Source organism: Trachypithecus francoisi, unplaced genomic scaffold, assembly GCF_009764315.1.
Source record: "Trachypithecus francoisi isolate TF-2019V2 unplaced genomic scaffold, Tfra_2.0 Lachesis_group11, whole genome shotgun sequence".
NCBI lineage: Eukaryota > Metazoa > Chordata > Mammalia > Primates > Cercopithecidae > Trachypithecus > Trachypithecus francoisi.
In genome coordinates, this window is record NW_022681456.1 from 103,537,263 (window position 1) to 103,555,701 (window position 18,439).

An 18,439-nucleotide genomic window follows, 5' to 3' on the forward strand; every position below is an offset into this window, starting at 1 on the left:
TCCTGGTCTCAAGCAATTCTCCCACTTCAGCCTCCCAAGTTGCTAGGCATGTGCCACCATGCCTCAGGAATTTTTTTCTTATGTAGAGAGAGTACTTCACTTCGTTGCCCAGACTGGTGTCCAACACCTGGCCTCAAGCAATACTCCCACCTTGGCCTCCCAAAGCGCTGGGATTACAGGTATGAGCCACTGGGTCCAGCTTCTCAAAAAAAAAAAAAAAAGTCTGTTAACTGTTTAGTATTGTGAAATACCAATATTGCAAAAATATGCCAAAGAATTAAAGCATCCCACAATTAAGAAAAGAGATTTGATCTGTATCTTAGTTGCCTATGTGTTTAAGCAACTTCTGGGCTATACAATTTAAGTTTAAATCAGAAATGACTGCATTAATATGGCAAAGTGTCCTCTAGCATTTTCATTATCAAGATGAATATATGTTCCAATTGCATACATTCGGTCAACTGGCAGATTTTAAAGGACAAGGATCTGATTAATGACAAATAGTGCTGCTTAATTTTGCTAAAATTACAATAACCACAACTGTTACATATACATACAAGTATGTATGTATATATACATTTTTAAAGTAGAGACAGGGTCTTGCTAATGTTGCCTAGGGCAGTCTCAAACTTCTGGCCTCAAGCCCTCCTCCCACCTCAGCCTCCCAAGTTGCTGTGATTACAGGCATGAGCCACTGCACCCGGTCCAACTGTTTTATTTTTGAGGCAGTTTTGTATTAATCCGTCAGCTCTACGATTTTGCCATTAGGCATCAATAATTGTTTAAGAGTCTTCAGGTTACTTGGAGTTGGCCAAACTGCAAAAGAGGGTAGAGTCCTCTACAACGCTGTCCTACTTCTGACACCAACTGTCAAGTTTGTGGGGGATTCCCTAAACAACCCTCAGGTTCAATAATTCACTAGAACTCAGAACTGAATGAAAGCTATTCTTCTCACATTTACAGTTCATTACAGGGAAAGAATACCTTAAAGTCGCCCAACGGAAGAAGTACATAAGTTGAGGCCCAGGAAGGGTTCCAATGTTTAGTTTCTGGGGCTCTCCCCTAGGAGTCAGGACACATTACTCTCCTAGTTATCAGTGTGTGACAATATGCATGGAGTATTGCTAACCCGAGCTTACTCAAGCCTCCCTGTTCAGACTTTTTTTTTTTGATACAGAGTCTCGCTCTGTCACCCAGGCTGGAGTGCAGTGGCGCGATCTCGGCTCACTGCAAGCTCCGTCTCCCGGGTTCATGCCATTGTCCTGCCTCAGCCTCCCGAGTAGCTGGGACTACAGGCGCCCACCATCATGCCCAGCTAATTTTTTGTTTATAGTAGAGATGGGTTTTCACCGTGTTAGCCAGGATGGTCTCAATCTCCTGACCTCGTGATCCGGCGCCTCGGCCTCCCAAAGTGCTGGGATTACAGCAGGCGTGAGCCACCGTGCTCAGCCCAAAGATTTTACTGGACTCCATTATGTAGGTATGATAGCTGATTGTCTGGTGAGACATACCGGCTGTCAGGTGGACTAATACCATGTGACTCAAAGCCCCCACCCTAAATCACATGGTAGATTTTTCTGGCATGTTGGTCCCATCCTGAGATATTTTGGGGCCAGCTACCCCGCTAAACAAAGACAGTCCTATCGGGTACGGTATAGACTACCTCCCAGAAGCCAAGGGCAAAGGCCAGACCTCTGGGTAAGGTCAAATTCCTTATTACACATCCTCCTCTCTGCTTTCATCTGCACGGTATTATTACACAGGATAAACCACCCTAAGCTACCACTCCTTTACTGTTCCCAAATGATCATCTCTTCTCAGCTTCTACTGTTTTCAAAATGTTTCCTTCTTCAATCCTGTTAGGAATCTGAGTTTTTCTTAACTCCATATGAGTCTCTAAATGTACTGGTGTTTCTTGAAATATGCTCTAAACATGATCTAAAATATTGGTTTTATCTATACTGTTTTTCATCCACGACTTACCAATTTGGCTCAGTCTAGCCCCTTTTGAGTTCATTCATAAGTCAGGCCTAGGATTAAAGTAACTAGTATAAGGGTGCCCCAGCAGGGCACGACATGCCTCTTTCTCCCCCTTTTGTACTCAAGGCCATATTGTCCTTCATAACCTACAGACTCCTGGCCTCACTCACACCAGACCATACCTTCATTTCACACAAATGGTTTAGGAAATCGTTGTGAAATTCCCTTTTGGCTTTCATTTATACTCTCTAATTCTTCTAGGCAAAATAAGTCTATTAGGCAAATAAACTCAGTAATTCCTTTATTCTGATTTTAAATTAATCACAACCATCGAAGTGGTAAGAAATAGCTGACAGGTGTAATCAGAAATACTGAATTGACAGCTACACTGAATGCAGGGTTTCCCAGGATAGTTCTTATTTTGTCCCTTACTCCATTACATTCAAGGTCCCTATGCTTCATCTTTTTCCTGAGCTGTGTCTAACTGGGGCACCCAGGGGGATACATACCAGGTAATCTCCACTTCTACTTTTCTGGTAGCTTGGCCCTGGCAAAATGAGCCCCACAATCTAGAAAGTAGGATGCTAAACAAAGTTGAGTCAACATATCTTTTTAGACAATATCAGGTTAGAGAATACTCCTGAGGACCTGTTTCTAACCAGAACTGACAAACGTGAAAAATGCATCAGCTAGACAGCAGTCATGTGAACAAAGCCTGGAACTGCAAGTCAAGGAAATGGGTTCTGGGCCTACCTTCCAAGGTAACCAAAACCATTATTCAAAAGCAACTACTGAATGCCAGCTTGTGGGGAAAGAAATGGGGAAGGTGGCAAAATCACAATTAAAAGCATGTATATACACGAATACCAAAGCTATTATGTACAAATAAAATCAAAACACTTTAGACCAAAAAGAAATCAGAGATCTCTTAGTCTATTGCCCCAGTGTAAAAATAAAAAAACTCTGGAGTAATCATTGCCATTGAGCATTAGTATGAGGGAAATAATTTTAACTCTGAGGAAAAACAATGATTTTTTTTTTACATTTTCAACTTTGTATCAAATTAGATACTGATTACATATATTATAAAATTAATAAATCAAGCAGGCTTTTCTACTCCATAATTCATGTCACATTTAATAGTCTCTTCACAGATTCTTTGTACTGAGAAAGCGAATTTTCATTTTCCTCCTCATTTTTAAGACTAACAACAGACTTTTTGTACTCTTCAACTTCTTTAGTACCAAGGAGCTCTTCTTTATTTATTTCCATATTTTTCTCAGCAGCTTTCATCTGGAGAAGCGTTTCCAGGATATTTCTTTCTGATGAACTGTTTTCCCATATATACTCTTCCATGTCTGCTTCAGTCTTACTTTTTTCCCATTCTTCAGTTTTCTGAAACAAAACAAACAAAAAATGAGTTCTGAATTCTGAGAAATATCAAAAGTTTGTTTCTTTCTTTTTCTTTTTTTTCCTTTTTAAGGGAAGAGAAGTTTGGCCAGGACAGGCCCTGGCCAATGCCTTGTCTGTGCACTTTGGCCCCTTAACCCAGCGCTGTTGGCCACCTGCACCTGCGCTTGAGGGCTGCACACTCTGTCATGTGAACACTGGTCTGTCAAGCTCTGTTACCACTCGCTACTCTATCCACATAATTACAATCTGTCTGCCTTACAAACTGTACTTACAAAGATATGCTGTTTTCCAGCAGATATAGAAAATAACTTTTTGCAGCTATTCTCTAAACCCTAAAACATCAACATTTCACTTTTTTTTTTTTTTTTTTGAGATGGGTCTCACTCTGTCACCCAGGCTGGAGTGCAGTGGCACAATCACAGCTCACAGCAGCCTCAACCTTGCAGTCTCAGGTGGTTCTCCCACCTCAGGCTCCTGAGTAGCTGGGACTACAGGTGCCCACCATCATGCCCTGCTAATTTTTGTATTTTTTGTAGAGATGGGGCTTTGCCATGTTGCCCAGGGTGGTCTCGAACTCCTGGGCTCAAGTGATTATTCTGCCATGGCCTCTTAAAGTCCTGGGATTGCAGGGGCGAGCCACTGCGCCTGGCCCAACATTTGGCATGTCTGAGTTGTAATCTTCAACTTCTTTAGTACCAAGGAGATTATTATTAAAAATGAGAGCTGAGAGGAGCCTGTATTTATCTCTGTGATATACTTGCAGGATGATGAGGAAGACTATTATAATACAATTAAGAATATGATATACATAATACATGGTTTTTAGTCATAATGACTTCATATATCCTGGAATTTTCTCCCCGCCCCCAACCAAGACAGAGTCTCGCTCTCTTGCCCAGGCTGGAGTACAGTGGGGCGATCTTGGCTCACTGCAACTTCCGCCTCCCAGGTTCAAGCAATTCTCCTGCCTCAGCCTCCTGAGTAGCTGGAATTACAGGCACTCGCCACCACACCCAGCTGATTTTTGTATTTTTAGTAGAGATGGAGTTTCACCATGTTTTCCAGGCTGGTCTCAAACTCCCGACTTCAAATGATCCGCCTACTTTGGCTTCCTGAAGTGTAGGGATTACAGGCGTGAGCCACCGTGTCCAGCCTATCCTGGAATTTTATTTTGTTATTATCTTTCTGTTCCCATAATGTGAACAATGTTTTGTTACTACTTGTTTTTTCTTACAAAAATTATTACCATGCTATTCTAGGGAACACTGGTAGGCTTTACAGTAACATAGCATAATTCAGATTTATAATTTAAACGGAGATGTAACAGTCTGTGAAAATCAAGCAACACAGCTACTAAGTAATATACCCTGTTCAAAGAAGTGCTGAATACTAGTCACATTTCTTCCAAATTAACACATAACAATATTCTGAGCCACAGGCTGCTATGGAATCATCTACTATTCTGAATAACAACTTTTAAAGGTGGCAAAATATTAAAAGATGAGTATATTTGTGAGGCTGTCAGAAATACTATTCTACCTCTGGAAAATCCCCTTCAAAGAGATCCCAGCTTGAGTAGACAGCTCCAAGGCTCTGCAGAGCTGAGTGGGCACCAAGAAGCAGGTAAGGTTTCCACCTGTGCCACCCTCCCACCCCCATCCCCACTACAAGTGCCTATGAAAAGAAAAGAAAGCACTGGAGATGTGTTCCTCCAAGGGTAAAGAGGAGCCCCACCGATCACAAACAGGCCACTGGGGACAACACAGAGTCGGCAAACCCTGCTCAGATCACCGAGGCGAAAGGAAGGGACTTAGGAGAAGAAATTCTCCTTTGAATCCTTCAAACTGGGTACCGTTCCTTCAAGGGAAACCAGTAAGATGCAGGATGTCTTCCCTGGCCCCCAAATTCCTAAGCCACGTGGGGTCTATTTGCACTTACAATTCCTGCATGTTTGCCCTACCTCTCTGTAACAAATTTATGGCTGTGGACAGCGTCTCAGCGTATGTTCTAGAAATATCCAGTTGAGAACCAACTCTGTGTCCTTTTTAAAAGAAAATCTGGTCGGGAGGTTTTAGGCTTGGCAGGGAAGGCATAATGTGAAACAACTTCTTTTTATTTATTATTATTTTTTAGGCTAGTCGAGTAGTGAGAACGGGGTAAGAGCAGAACAAGGAATTCAACCTGTAACTGTGAACAATCAACTGAGATAACTACCTTCAGACCAGCCTGAAACAACTTGTTATGCCTCTTTCCCACAACTCTGCTGCAAATAATTTCTAACAAACTCTGAATTTGTCCATTAAAAAAAATTGGCAAAATTATCCTACTTCACCTAATTTTTACTGTAATACTTGAGAAAGGAATAAATGTCAACCCCTTCAAAAATAAATGTCCTAAATTAAATACATTATTGGTTCTATCTATTCTTAGAAATGTTTTAGATGTTTCAAGACGATGTCATAGTTTTTTCACAATTCAAACTTACAGGGTAAAATATACGTAATCTAACAAACTGACAAATACATTTTATAAAGCGTTAAGTAAAACAGTCACTCCATCTCATTCCTGACTCAACTGCCTGACTGCTAGAAGACAGGCAATTAAGAGACTTAACTATTTAGTATTTTTAAGTTTCACACGTTTTATCTGAATTTTCTTAATGGCTTCAAAATAGATGCTTACGCAGAGGAATTAAAGTAAATCCACTAATAATTCCCACATTTCATGTCTCTTCCCCTTACATTTGGTATATATAATTATAGACTGGTTTGCCAAGATGTATTATAGGTGTGCCAAGATATTGACTCCCTCAGCCCTTGTAGCCAGTTGAGCCTCTTACTGGCAGCAGAATGAAGCGCCCTCCTCCTTCATTCATCTCAGGTGTGATCAAAGCTTACCTACCGCCAACCTCAACTCCTGTGCTCAAAGGACACTCCTGCCTCAGCCTCCTGATTAGCTGCACTATGATTACAGGTGCATGCCACCATGCCCAGCTAATTTAAAATTTTTTTTTTTTTCTGTAGAGACAGGGTCTTGCTATGTTGCCTAAGGCTGGTCTTAAACTCCTGGCCTAGAGCAATCCTCCTGCCCCAGCCTCTCAAGGTGCTGGGATTACAGGGTGGAAGCCACTGCACCTGGCCAGTAAATAATTTTCTAAGTGTGTAATCACATGAACAGGTACATGGAGGCAGGCCAAGGTGGATATCCAGGCCTGCATGACAGCGAGTCTGGCATGCAGGTGCACACCCCCACTTGTTATATAACCTGTTTGTGTAAGTTCATCGTTGGTTCTGAGCCACTGTTGTCTGTAAAAGGTATAACTGCCCTGCTACCGTTGTACAGGCGCTCTTCGGGCTCAGCTTGGCTCAACATGGCTCTTGTGTAGGCACTGGTGCCCACAGAAAGAGAGAGCCAAAGCTGTCCGTCTGGACAGCAGGGAGCCAGGACACAGCTCAGCTTGCTCATGCCCAGATAAAGGGTTAAGCTGCTGACCCTGAAGGCAGGGGAGAGCCTTCCGCGAAGCTGCAGGCATGGCGGTCGCCGGAGCCACACAGCCGGAGCAAACTGCTGAGCTAAAGGTGGAAGGACAGTGTAAGAAAAGCTGTTCATAAGAGAGCTAGTGTAAGAAAGCTGTTAATTTGAGCTGCTGCTGAATAAAACTATCTTTCACCTGTCTACAGCCCCCCAAGTGTTCTTTCTGCTTATCCACCCAAACCCCTCGGACTTCAGCATGGGCTGGACCTGGACCCCGGGATCCGACAAAAAGGATAGGAAACCCTGCACTATGGAATAATGTACATTTAGAGAAGAAAATCACTATGGTTTAAAGTCACTAGTAAGGAAAACAAACTACATTCTGTAAAAGGCCTGGCTTCTTATCCTGTACTGAAAACAATGCAGTGTTCAGTCTCAGTTGCAAACTAAACAAACCCAAATTTACCTTTTCCTTTTTCTCTCTCTCTCTCTCTCACTCTTGTAGCAGGGACTATAGGCGCCCACTACCACACCTGGCTAATTTTTGTATTTTTAGTAGAGATTGGGTTTCACCACGTTGGCCAGACTGGTCTTGAATTCCTGACCTCAGGTGATCCACCAGCCTTGGCCTCCCAAAGTGCTGGGATTACAGGCATGAGCCATGGTGCCTGGCCTTCTTTTTTCTTTTTTGAGACAGGGTCTCCCTCTGTCACTTAGGCTGGAGCGCAGTGGCGCTATCTTGGCTTACTGCAGCCTCAACTTCCTGAGCTCATGCGATCCCCTTGCCTCAGCCTCCAGAGTAGCTGGGACTACCAGAGAGTACCACCACGCCCTGCTAATGTTTGCATTTTTTTTATAGAGATGTAGTTTTGTCATGTTGCCCAGGCTGTTCTCAAATTCCTGGGCTCAAGTGATCCACCTGCCTCGGCCTCCCAAAATGTTAGGATTACAGGTGTGAGCCACTGTGCCCAGCCAAATTCACATTTTCTACATGGTCTAGCTTTAGGATCCAAACTCTGCACAGCTGAATAAAAATTCCAAGATAATGATAGTAACAATCCCAACAAACTGAATATTTAATTATATATCAGGTATCTTAAATGCTTGCGTATACTATTACATATAATTCTTGTTAAGATGTACTGGGATAAATTTTAAGAATTACATAGGTAAGAAAACTGAGTATTATGGAAGTTAAACAGAGGTCCACAATCTATTGGGGGATTTCAGATTTCAGAAATTTTTGTATTTTAGAAAGTGAATTATGGTGCGTATAGCATATATTTTTTAACACCATTACAGGAAGGTCTATAGCAACATCACCTAATCTAACACATAATTTTTAATGCAACATATATGAATATTTACACTAAATGGAATGAACAAAAAATATAAATAGCCTCTCATCTATTCAGGTCACGTTTGTCACCAAATAAGTTACGGAAAAACTAACAATTTCTAAAGCTTTTTGGGTTTCTAAATTACAGATGCAGGGCTGAGGCAGCTAAGTTTTGCTCAAGGTCACCCAGGAAGTTAGTATAAGATGGTATTTACTGTGAGCTTTGGTATCTCCCAGACCTCAGTTTAAATCCTAACTTTCATCATTTATTATTGTAATAGGTGAGTTCCTTGAACTTGTATCTCTGTAAGAACTGACTTCACAAGGCTGTTCTGAAGATTAAAAGAGGTAAGGAATATCTATATACTTAGAGGATCTGGCTCATAGTAAACATTACATAAATGTTGTTGTTAATAATATAACTTGAAAGAGGAGTGAGCTTCAAACCCACATTTCCCTACCTCTTGAGCCTGGGAGGCAGATGTTGCTGTGAGCCAAGATCACACCACTGCACTCCAGCCCGGGTGACTGGGCCAGACCTTGTCACACACACGAAGTTTATTTTATTGAAGTGTAGTTATTTTATACTATATACTAATTTTAAAATATATACTAATTTTAAAGCACAAACAGCATATTCAAATTACTGGGGGCAATTAACAATACCATTTTAAGCTCAAATTGATCACCACTTAGGCAAATAATTCAATTAATTTGTCAACTCCTATTTTAATGCTTTGACCATTAAATATTTACAATTTCACCATTTAATTTATAAGTATGTATAACACAAACACACACACACACACCCCTTTTCCTTTCCTTCCCGCCTGCAATGAGAGAATCTGCCCTGACCCCAACCCCTGAAGAAGCAACTTTCCATTCCATGTGATCCTGTTCTCTTTTCCAGTTGGCTCGATTATTCATTTACTCATTCATTCAATAAATATTTCTTGCACAACTACTCTACCAGGCATAGTGTTCTCTGGGAACGTTCAGTCTAACGAGAGACCTGAAGTTGATGGTGAGCCAGTCAGATGAATACTGTGATCCCAGTAGAGGAGAAGCATCTACAAAGGCCTTGAAGCCGGTTAACACAATCAAGGAAATGAATGAAGGCCAATGAGAAGGAAGTGGCATGGGCTGAGGCTGAAAAGCTGTTGGAACACTCACTCCATGCCAGGCACTATTCTAAGTGCCTTACAGATATTAACTCATTTAATTCTCACAGTAAACCTAGGAGTGAGTTAGTACTATTATCATCTGTTTTACAGATCAGGAAGCTGAAGCCCAGAGCAACTGAATAATTTGCCCAAAACCACACTGCTTGTTAGTGTTAGAACAACATGTTCTAAGGAACCTCCAGGCATGATAAAAGAAGTAACAAAAAAATATAGTAACATAACTGGAACCTATCATCTTTTTTTTTCCTTGTATGAATTTAATACAAAGAAAAACATAATAGCTAATTCATGCAAGGGTCAGTGTATTCTGCTGTAACAGAAGGCAAAGAAATATCTGCTCCACTGAATACACAAGCCTGTCACCTCCTACCTTCTTATTTACAACTCTCTTTGCCTAGGACATGAATCATAGTAATATTCCACTTCTCATGATTACAAGTAAGGCCTTGTGCTGTATGAGAGAAAACAGTTTAACCATTTTTTAAAATCCCAGGCAATTTGAAAATCATAAAAAATACGAAGAGGCAAATATTCATAAAAAGTGAAAAAAGAATGACTGTCAATTCTTTCAGCTACCAAAGCTAAATTTTTAACTATGTCAAGGAATTCAATTAAGTTTTAAAAAACATTTACTGAATGCAAATTTGCATCCTGGCACCCTGATCAACTCCTCAGACACTGTACTAGATGCTGAAAATATAAAGATGAATGAATATACACTCCTCATCCTCTGTGATCTCCCAGTCTAATGGGGTAAGCAGACACGTGTACAGGCAATTACCAGAAAAGTAATAAAAGGAATGCTAGCTAGAGCAGGAAAAAGGGATGGGCAGGAAACAGAGAGGTTACATTGGACATGTATTAAAAGATTCATATGAATTTGCAAGGCTGATCAATTTGAAAAAAGAATTATAAGCAAAGAGAATAACGTACGCAAAGCTATGAAAGAACACATTATGTTCATTATGGCTAAGGTATAGGCTACATAATGTATATTTCCTGGGTGCTGGTAATGAGGCGGCAAACTGCTGTGAATGGCATGCTACGGAGTTCAGACATTATCCTAAGTAATGGGAAACCACTGAAGGATTTTGTAAAGGAATATGGTGCAAGAGATTTGTTTTTTTGAACAATTACTCTAATAGTAATATAGAAGGTGGATGAGACAAGGAAATCAATTAGAAGCCTATTGTAGTTTTCAGGTAAATGATGATGAAAACTTATACTAGAGTGTAGTGGTAGGGATAAAAAGGGGGAAACGGTTTTAACCGATATTTAAAAGCAAAACTGAAAGACTTGGTAACTTATTTGGTATCAGAAGAGAGGGAAGAAGACTGTAACTCTCAAATGTATGACTTCAGCCACTGGGCGGGGAAGAAGAATGTGAGCAGAAAGGTCTTTTAAGTATATAATAAAACGAAGTCCTGCCTGAAGGCAAAGAGTTATGAGATTGTCACCTTCTGTGTAGCACCATCCTACTCAGGGATCTAGAACACTGCTTATTGTCTATCACATCAAGTCTAAATTCCTATTTATGTACAACAGAAAAATCCCTCCATTTTCTTGCCTGCTCATTCTAATTACCACCCTTTACCCTCACGCTCTGATATGAGATATAGGTTGAGTATCCCTTATCCAAAATGCTTAGGATCAGAAGTGTTTCAGATTTTGATTTTTTAAAGGATTTTAGAATCTGCATTATACTGACTGGTTGAGCATTCCTAATCTGAAAATCTGAAACGTGAAATGCTCTTCCGAGCATCATGTCGGTGCTCAAAAAGTTGCCGATTTTGGAGCATTTCAGATACCAGATTTTCAAATTAGGGATACTCAAACTTACACATACAAAAACTGTCTTAAAAAAGACAAGCCAACTTAATCAGTTTCCTTATTTACAACATGCAAAGACTGGAGAAATTATTCACAATCCGGGCTCAGCACCAGAATCACCTGTGGAGCTTTTAAAACTGTATAAAAACCTGGGTCTTACAGCTAGAGATTCTGATTCTGCAGGGCCCAAGCAGCTGTAGTTATAAAAGCTTCTCAGGTGGCACTGACACAACCCCCACCTGAAAACAGGTTATGGAGATAGATGAATTTTCAGTTAGTCAGTTGTTCATTTTGAAAGGAGACTAAACGAGCAGTTAAAGTCAGATTTGATTTCATCTCTTATTTCATAACATTTTGAAAGTCAAAGTTAAATAAAACTAAATAATATGATACCATGGAAAGAATATGATACGTTGAAGCTGCAGTTCAGGTCTGAGTTCCTCCGCTGAAAAGCTCTGTAACCTTGGGCAAAGTACCTGACCTTTCCTCTAAATCTTAATTTCTCAGTGTATAAAATGAAAAGGCTATATAATAAGATAAGCTGTTTGATTCCTGACCTTCAAAGTTAGCCCTAATTTAAAATGGATGGCTGCACTAAATGCTTTGTGTTTTTAAAGAAAAAAAAAGACAAAGTATTTTGAAGCACTTTTAAAAGACGGAACATGCTGGGCATGGTGACACGCCTATAGTCCTACTCGGGAGGCCAAGGCGGGAAGATCACTTGAGCCTGGGAGGCAGAGGCTGCAGTGAGCTGGGATCACACCACTGCACTCCAGTCTGGGCGACAGAGTGAGATCCCACCTCACTGTGTGTTGTCGGGGAGAGATGGAACAACTACTTCAAACCCCTTTCTGGTGTCCTTTTTACGTTAATACAAAGTGATAACTGAAGCAGCACAGAGTTAAAAAAAAAAAAAAAAAAAAGCCAGAGACAGAGACCCAGTTAACTCTCACAGCAACATCACAGGTCCACTTTTTAGAACAAAGGCCAGATGCATTTGTCTGAAATCAAGTAAAACTGTGGCATGTAGTTATTCTTTACCATTACTGGCCAACCACTAATGCTCGGACTCACGGGAATTCAACGTATGTGTGCAGTTAGTTGTTTAACAAACACTGTAACATTAGTAAGTTTATGCATAAAGTGTTAAATAAAAACATACGCTTCATGTTAAAGAGATGCATCTTGCCAGGAAGAGCCAGTTTTTTTTAGAATATAGATTCTATTAACATTGTTGACTGTAAATTGCATCATGAACTGAACTCACAGAAGCAAGTATTTGTGGAGAACTTACAAAGTAATGTAAAATTCGAATACCTTTTAAAACACTTCCTAATTGTTTTTTGTATTTTTAGTAGAGATGAGGTTTTGCTGTGTTGGCCAGGCTGGTCTCGAACTCCAGGCCTCAAGTGATCTGCCTGCCTGGGCCTCCCAAACTGCTGAGATTACAGGCGTGAGCCAGCACGCCCAGCCTCAATAGTTGCTATGAAACATTTAGTATTCTTACCTAGCACTGACCTTGATAGTTTGGAGTACAAAGTACAATAGGTCAGATCCCTGTTAATGAGGCCCTAAAGTTAGAAAAAGAAAACACACATGGAACAATCCGTGACTAAGACAACTAACTGCAGTCAGGTATTCCAGTGACCAGCATAGAAAATAAAACACAGTAATTTGCTATCTATACAAAGCAGAAGTCAGACAAAAACTAACAGCCTCAAAGCAGGTTGAGGTCTTGAAAGATATATAAGAAATGAATAAGTAGAGAAGAATTAAACATGAAATGGTAAATTATACAACCTGTGCTACAGACCAAATGTTTGTGTCCCCCCCACCAAATTCAGATATTGGAATTCCAATCCTCAATATGACAGAGACAGGAGAGAATTTCCTTCCTCTCTCTCTGTTCTCCACCAAGTGAGGACACAGTAAGACGATAGCCATATATGCAAACCAGGAGGAGGGCCCTTACCCTAATCCAACCATCCTGGCACCCTGATCAACTCCTCAGCCTCTAGAACTGTGAGGAATAAATTTCTGTCGTTTAAGCCATTCAATCTATGGTAATTTGTTATGATAGCTCAAACTAAGACAACCTTAACACTTTTGTGATATTTATTATTATACCTCCTTGCTCCCACTAGAGTGTTCTTCAATTGGAGACAACGGTTTTCCCACGATTTATTAACCTTCATATCCAAAGCAAATAGACAATTAATAAACATTTGCCATATTTATTTATTTATTTATTTATTTATTTATTTATTTTGAGGTGGAGTTTCACTCTTGTTGCCCAGGCTGGAGTGCAGTGGTGCCATCTCGGCTCACTGCAACCTCCGCCTCCTGGGTTCAAGCCATTCTCCTGCCTCAGCCTCCCAAGTAGCTGGGATTACAGGTGCCCACCACCACACCCAGCTAATTTTTGTATTTTTAGTAGAGACCGGGTTTCACCATGTTGGCCAGGTTGGTCTCAAACTTCTGACCTCAGGTGATCCACCTGCCTCAGCCTCCCAAAGTGCTAGGATTATAGGCGTGAGCCACCGTGCCCAGCCAACATTTGCTGGGCAACATTTTTAACGAACGTGCACTTGACATTTGACACAGGATGGTTTACTGTTTCATGAACAGTGAAACAGTCAGAGGGGGCCAGATGTGGTGGCTCACGCTTGTAATTCCAGCACTTTGGGAGGCAGAGGCAGGAGGATCACCTGAGCCCAGGAGTTCGAGAACAGTGTGGTGAATAGAGGGAGACTTCATCTCTACAAAAAAATAAAAAATTAGCTCTGCATGGTGACACTTGCCTGCGGTCCCAGCTACTTGGGAGGCTGAGGTGGGAGGATCGTTTGAGCTTGGGAGGTAGAGGCTGCATGCAGTGAGCTATGATGGTGCTACTGCACTCCAGCCTGGGTGATAAAGCAAAACTCAGTCTCCAAAGAGGAAATAAACTTCTAAAATTGTCTAGTAAAACACACACACACAAGCCCCCAAAATAAAATAAAACAAAAATAGTGACAAGTACTTTTTCAAATGACTAGTAAAATACTGTATCAGCTCAATGTTGCCCTCTGGTTACAAATCTACATTTTGCAAATAAGCACTATGACGAGCTTCGCAGCCCATCTCTTACTGCCAGCCTCACCTCCTTTCTTGGCCCTGTTAGTTCTATACCCTGGCTACACCAAACTTCTGCCTGCTCTTTAAACCCACAAGGCTTAGAAAGTTCTTCACCCACTCTGTACTGCGTACTTCTATTCATCTTCTAAAACCCATCATCATTCCTGTGATGTTTTCAGGGAGAGTTAACCCTTGTCTGTGGCTCTCACAGCACTGTGATCCTACTTCCATTAAACTCAACAGATTATATTATAACCAACGGTTTCCCTCCAGAAATCAAGGTACCTAAGGCAGGGGGTCATTCATTTTGATAGTGGCACCTAGCAACATATCTTGTACACAAGAACTAAATAGTTGTTGAATGCAAAAAGAGAACAACAACGTAGCAAACATTGCTCAAGCATTCTCAAGTGGAAATGCAGGTGTGTAGGCATACACAATCAAAATGAACTCATACATCCGACAGATTAAGTGGTGATTATGGCTCTGCAAAAGTATTCATTTTTATCAGAAATATCTGTAATAATGTCCCCTTTAAAATGAACTCTTAGAAAGTATAAAATTCTCCAACTTAGACTTTTTTAATTTTTATTTTTAGAGGTGGGGGATCTTGCTATTTGCCCAAGCTGGACTCGAATTCCTGGGTTCAACAGATCCTCCTGCCCCAGCCTCCAGAGAAACTGGGACTACAGGAGTGCAACACTGCTTGGCTAAATTAGAAATATTTGTTACATGACTTTTCAGAACCATTTTATTACAAAGCTAGACACAGTTCTGGCGATAAGACTATTATGAAATCCAAATAGTACAGCTGAAGTTTTAAAATGTAAAAAAGCAACCATTAGTAATTCAATATAATCATCCATGAATCTCTGAAATTTGATTTCAGATCTCTAACTTTTCTAAAGCAAGTGTTTTTTTCTCTTCCCCAGTATTTGTGCTTATCTTTTGTGTAAGTCACTTTGCAAAATGATTCAATCATTTCTTAACCCAGTCATTTACGGAAGGTTTCAATTTTTAAAAAATCACTAAAAAGTTAAAATGAAGGAAGTTGTGCTATCATCAATTATGTCGAATTGTGAGTAGGATACACATCCTCAAGAGTATAGATCTGACTTTACTTGTACAAACTCTGCCAAATTAAATGTAAACTATATATATTAATAGAAATTGGGAAACCATGAATTTAAAATTCTAAGAAAAAAATTTCCTTTATTATTAATATTAACAATATTTACAGACGCTTATGGTGAGTCCACTATTTGTTAGACACTTTATACAAATTCTCCCTGATCCATCCAAAAATCCTTAGGAAAAAAACTGAACCTCAGAGATTAAATAGTCAGGTACTAAGTAATGGCCCTGGAATTCAAATCCATGTCTGTCTGGCTCCAAAGGTTAAAAATGTATTCCAATGCTAACAATATGTAATACTAAAATAGGAAACCAAATCTCTACAACTCTCCTTGCTTCTTATTTTTAAATTATTATTATTATTGTTATTATTTGAGACAGTCTCACTCTGTCACCCAGACTGAGTGCAGTGGTGCGATCTTGGCTCACTGCAACCTCCGACTCCCGGGTTCAAGCGATTATCGTGCCTCAGTCTCCCGAGTAGTTGGGACGAGAGGCACCCACCACCACACCAGGCTAATTTTTTGTATTTTTAGTAGAAACGGGGTTTCATCATGTTGCGCGGGCTGGTATCGAACTCCTGAGCTCGGGCAATCCGCCTGCCTCGGCCTCCCAAAGTGCTCCCAGCCTCCTTGCTTCTTTAAACTGCTGAAGGATAAATGGATGGTCCAGGGAATATGCGACTCTTTTCTAACCTTCCCAGCACGGAAATAATTATTCTTTGAGGCATTACTAAGCCTTCATGCCTGAAGCTTACGCTTTGTGATGTCTGTTTACTGAAGTCTACTTTGACACTTCTACAGTAAACTGTTTTGAATAGTATATAACAGGAATATCCTTCTACCAGAGTCTAGATGATCACTTCTCCAGAGGGATTTCAGTACTACGAGCTACATAAAAACACCAGCTACTTTCCCCTCAATGCTACTTAGAGGTAACCACTAGGGGAAGGTTAAAAAGCCAAGGGAAGGCAGGGCACAGTGGCTCATGCCTATAATCCCAGCACTTTGGGAGGCCACGGTGAATGGATTGTCTGAGCCTAGGCGTTCAAGATCAACCTGGGCAACACAGTGAAATCCTGTCTCTACAAAAAAAAAATGCAAAAATTAACTGGGCATGGTGGCGTGCACCTTTAGTCCCAACTATTCAGGAGGCTGAGGTGGGAGGGCCACTTGAACCCAGGAGGCCGAGGCTGCAGTGAGCCATGATTGTACCACTGCACTCCAGCGTGGGCAACAAAGCAAGTCCCTGTCTCAAAGAAAAAAAAGAAAAAGCCGAGGGAAGCATATATTTGGCAGATATTAAATGCTCAGATGCTAGCCTATAAAAAATGAAGCAATGGATTAAAAAGAGGCTCTCTATTTGATTAAATAACAGGTGATAACATGAATTTCAAGTATGAATTCCATGTTGGTGAGAGAAAATGAATTTCAATTAAATAAAAATTCTTTTCTAGCAGGTCTGCAAAATTTCACAGCTCATCTGTATTCAAAATCTTCTTCACTGATGGTACTTGTTTAGAAAGGACCAAGAAACAATGTTAATATAGAATTCTTCAAGTATGCTTGTTTGGATAGTTGGATGTGGCTACTTATTCTGGCATCAAAGTAATTAGCATTAAAGATCAAAGGCTTCTGTGTGAATCCAGAAGGCAACCCTGTTTGGATTCTAAGTCACGGAACCACAGAAAGAATCCCATAAATCAGCTTCCACTGAATTTATGCCTATCATTTCCTTCCGGGCAAATTCATTTTATAAGATACTGGCAAAATAAGAGAGTCAAAACGGGTTGTATTTATTGTTCGTTATTAACTCTTTAAGCAGTAACAGCCATAAAAATGTAGCTATTTCAGCCCTGTTGCTGGTTCAAAAGGAAACTTAATTATCTTAAGCCAACGGCGTTTCTAAAATCAATTGTTAGGAAAGAGAGATTAACTGCTATTCTGATATTGCTCCTAAAGCCAGAACTAGAAAATCCAGATAAATTATGATAATGGAAATAATTGTAAAGAAGAGAAGAGCTTACCAGCTACTTTTTGTATTTACTAATCTCCCAACTAAGTTTTTTTTCTGTCACTTTCCATTCATCCTCTTGTGTTAAAACTCTTTTACCATAACATGAAGGAAGAGCTGGGAGCAGTTTAGAGAACAGCTGCATGTACTCAGAGAATCACAGTAACTCGGGCTGAAAGGAGGTTCCAAAGGCCATGGAATTTAAGTACCTATTCAAGGAGCATACATTTTTTGCCTGTCTTCACTAAGTGGCCAATGGACAGAATGTCTTCTACCTATTGAAGTAGCTCATTGCATCTTATGGTGGCTCTCTTAGAAAGTTCCCCTTTGGGAGGGCTGGGCATGGTGGCTCACACCTGTAATCCCAGCACTTTGGGAGGCCGAGGTGGGTGGATCACCTGAGGTCAGGAGTTCGAGACCAGCCTGGCCAAAATGGCAAAACCTCATCCCTACTAAAAGTACAAAAATTAGCCAGGCGGTAGTGGTGCATGCCTGTGGTCCCAGCTACTCAAGAAGCTGAGGCAGAAGAATCACTTGAGCCTGGGAAGCGGAGGTTGCGGTGAGCTGAGATCGTACCACTGCACTCTAGCCTGGGCAACAGAGCAAGACTTAAAAAAAAAAAAAGTTCTCACTTAGTAAACTGAAGTCTGTCTCTGTCTTACTATTGTTTCTACCTTGTTGTATCTCTAAGAGTCATTAAAAACAAATGTAAACCCTCTTCCATATGAAAACTTTTATTTATTTTTTCAATTTTTCTTTACTTTTTCCTTTTTTCACTGTTTCTGTAGACACTGACATATGAAGTCCTTTCTAAAGAACATGACCCCTTTCTCCAGCTATCTTTATTCCTTTGAATATTCCTAGTATGAAATGCTATTGAGTTCCCCTGTGTTGGGTAAGGCACAAAAATTTAATTTAAATGCATACCTAAAATTATTTTAATTTTAAAAATTACCAT

At 40.4% G+C, this 18,439-nt stretch overlaps 1 protein-coding gene across 2 annotated transcripts in view; it reads right to left on the reverse strand.

Moving 5' to 3' along the window:
- Positions 1-2,264: 2,264 nt before the first annotated feature.
- The window catches only part of MRPS35 (mitochondrial ribosomal protein S35), a 44,132-nt gene continuing 27,957 nt past the window's right edge, over positions 2,265-18,439 (reverse strand). For both annotated transcript variants that reach the window (XM_033222566.1, XM_033222567.1), the window contains one exon: positions 2,265-3,375. In XM_033222566.1, the coding sequence (XP_033078457.1) occupies positions 3,106-3,375 (270 nt within the window). In that variant the 3' untranslated portion in view covers positions 2,265-3,105. The remainder of the gene's footprint in view (positions 3,376-18,439) is intronic.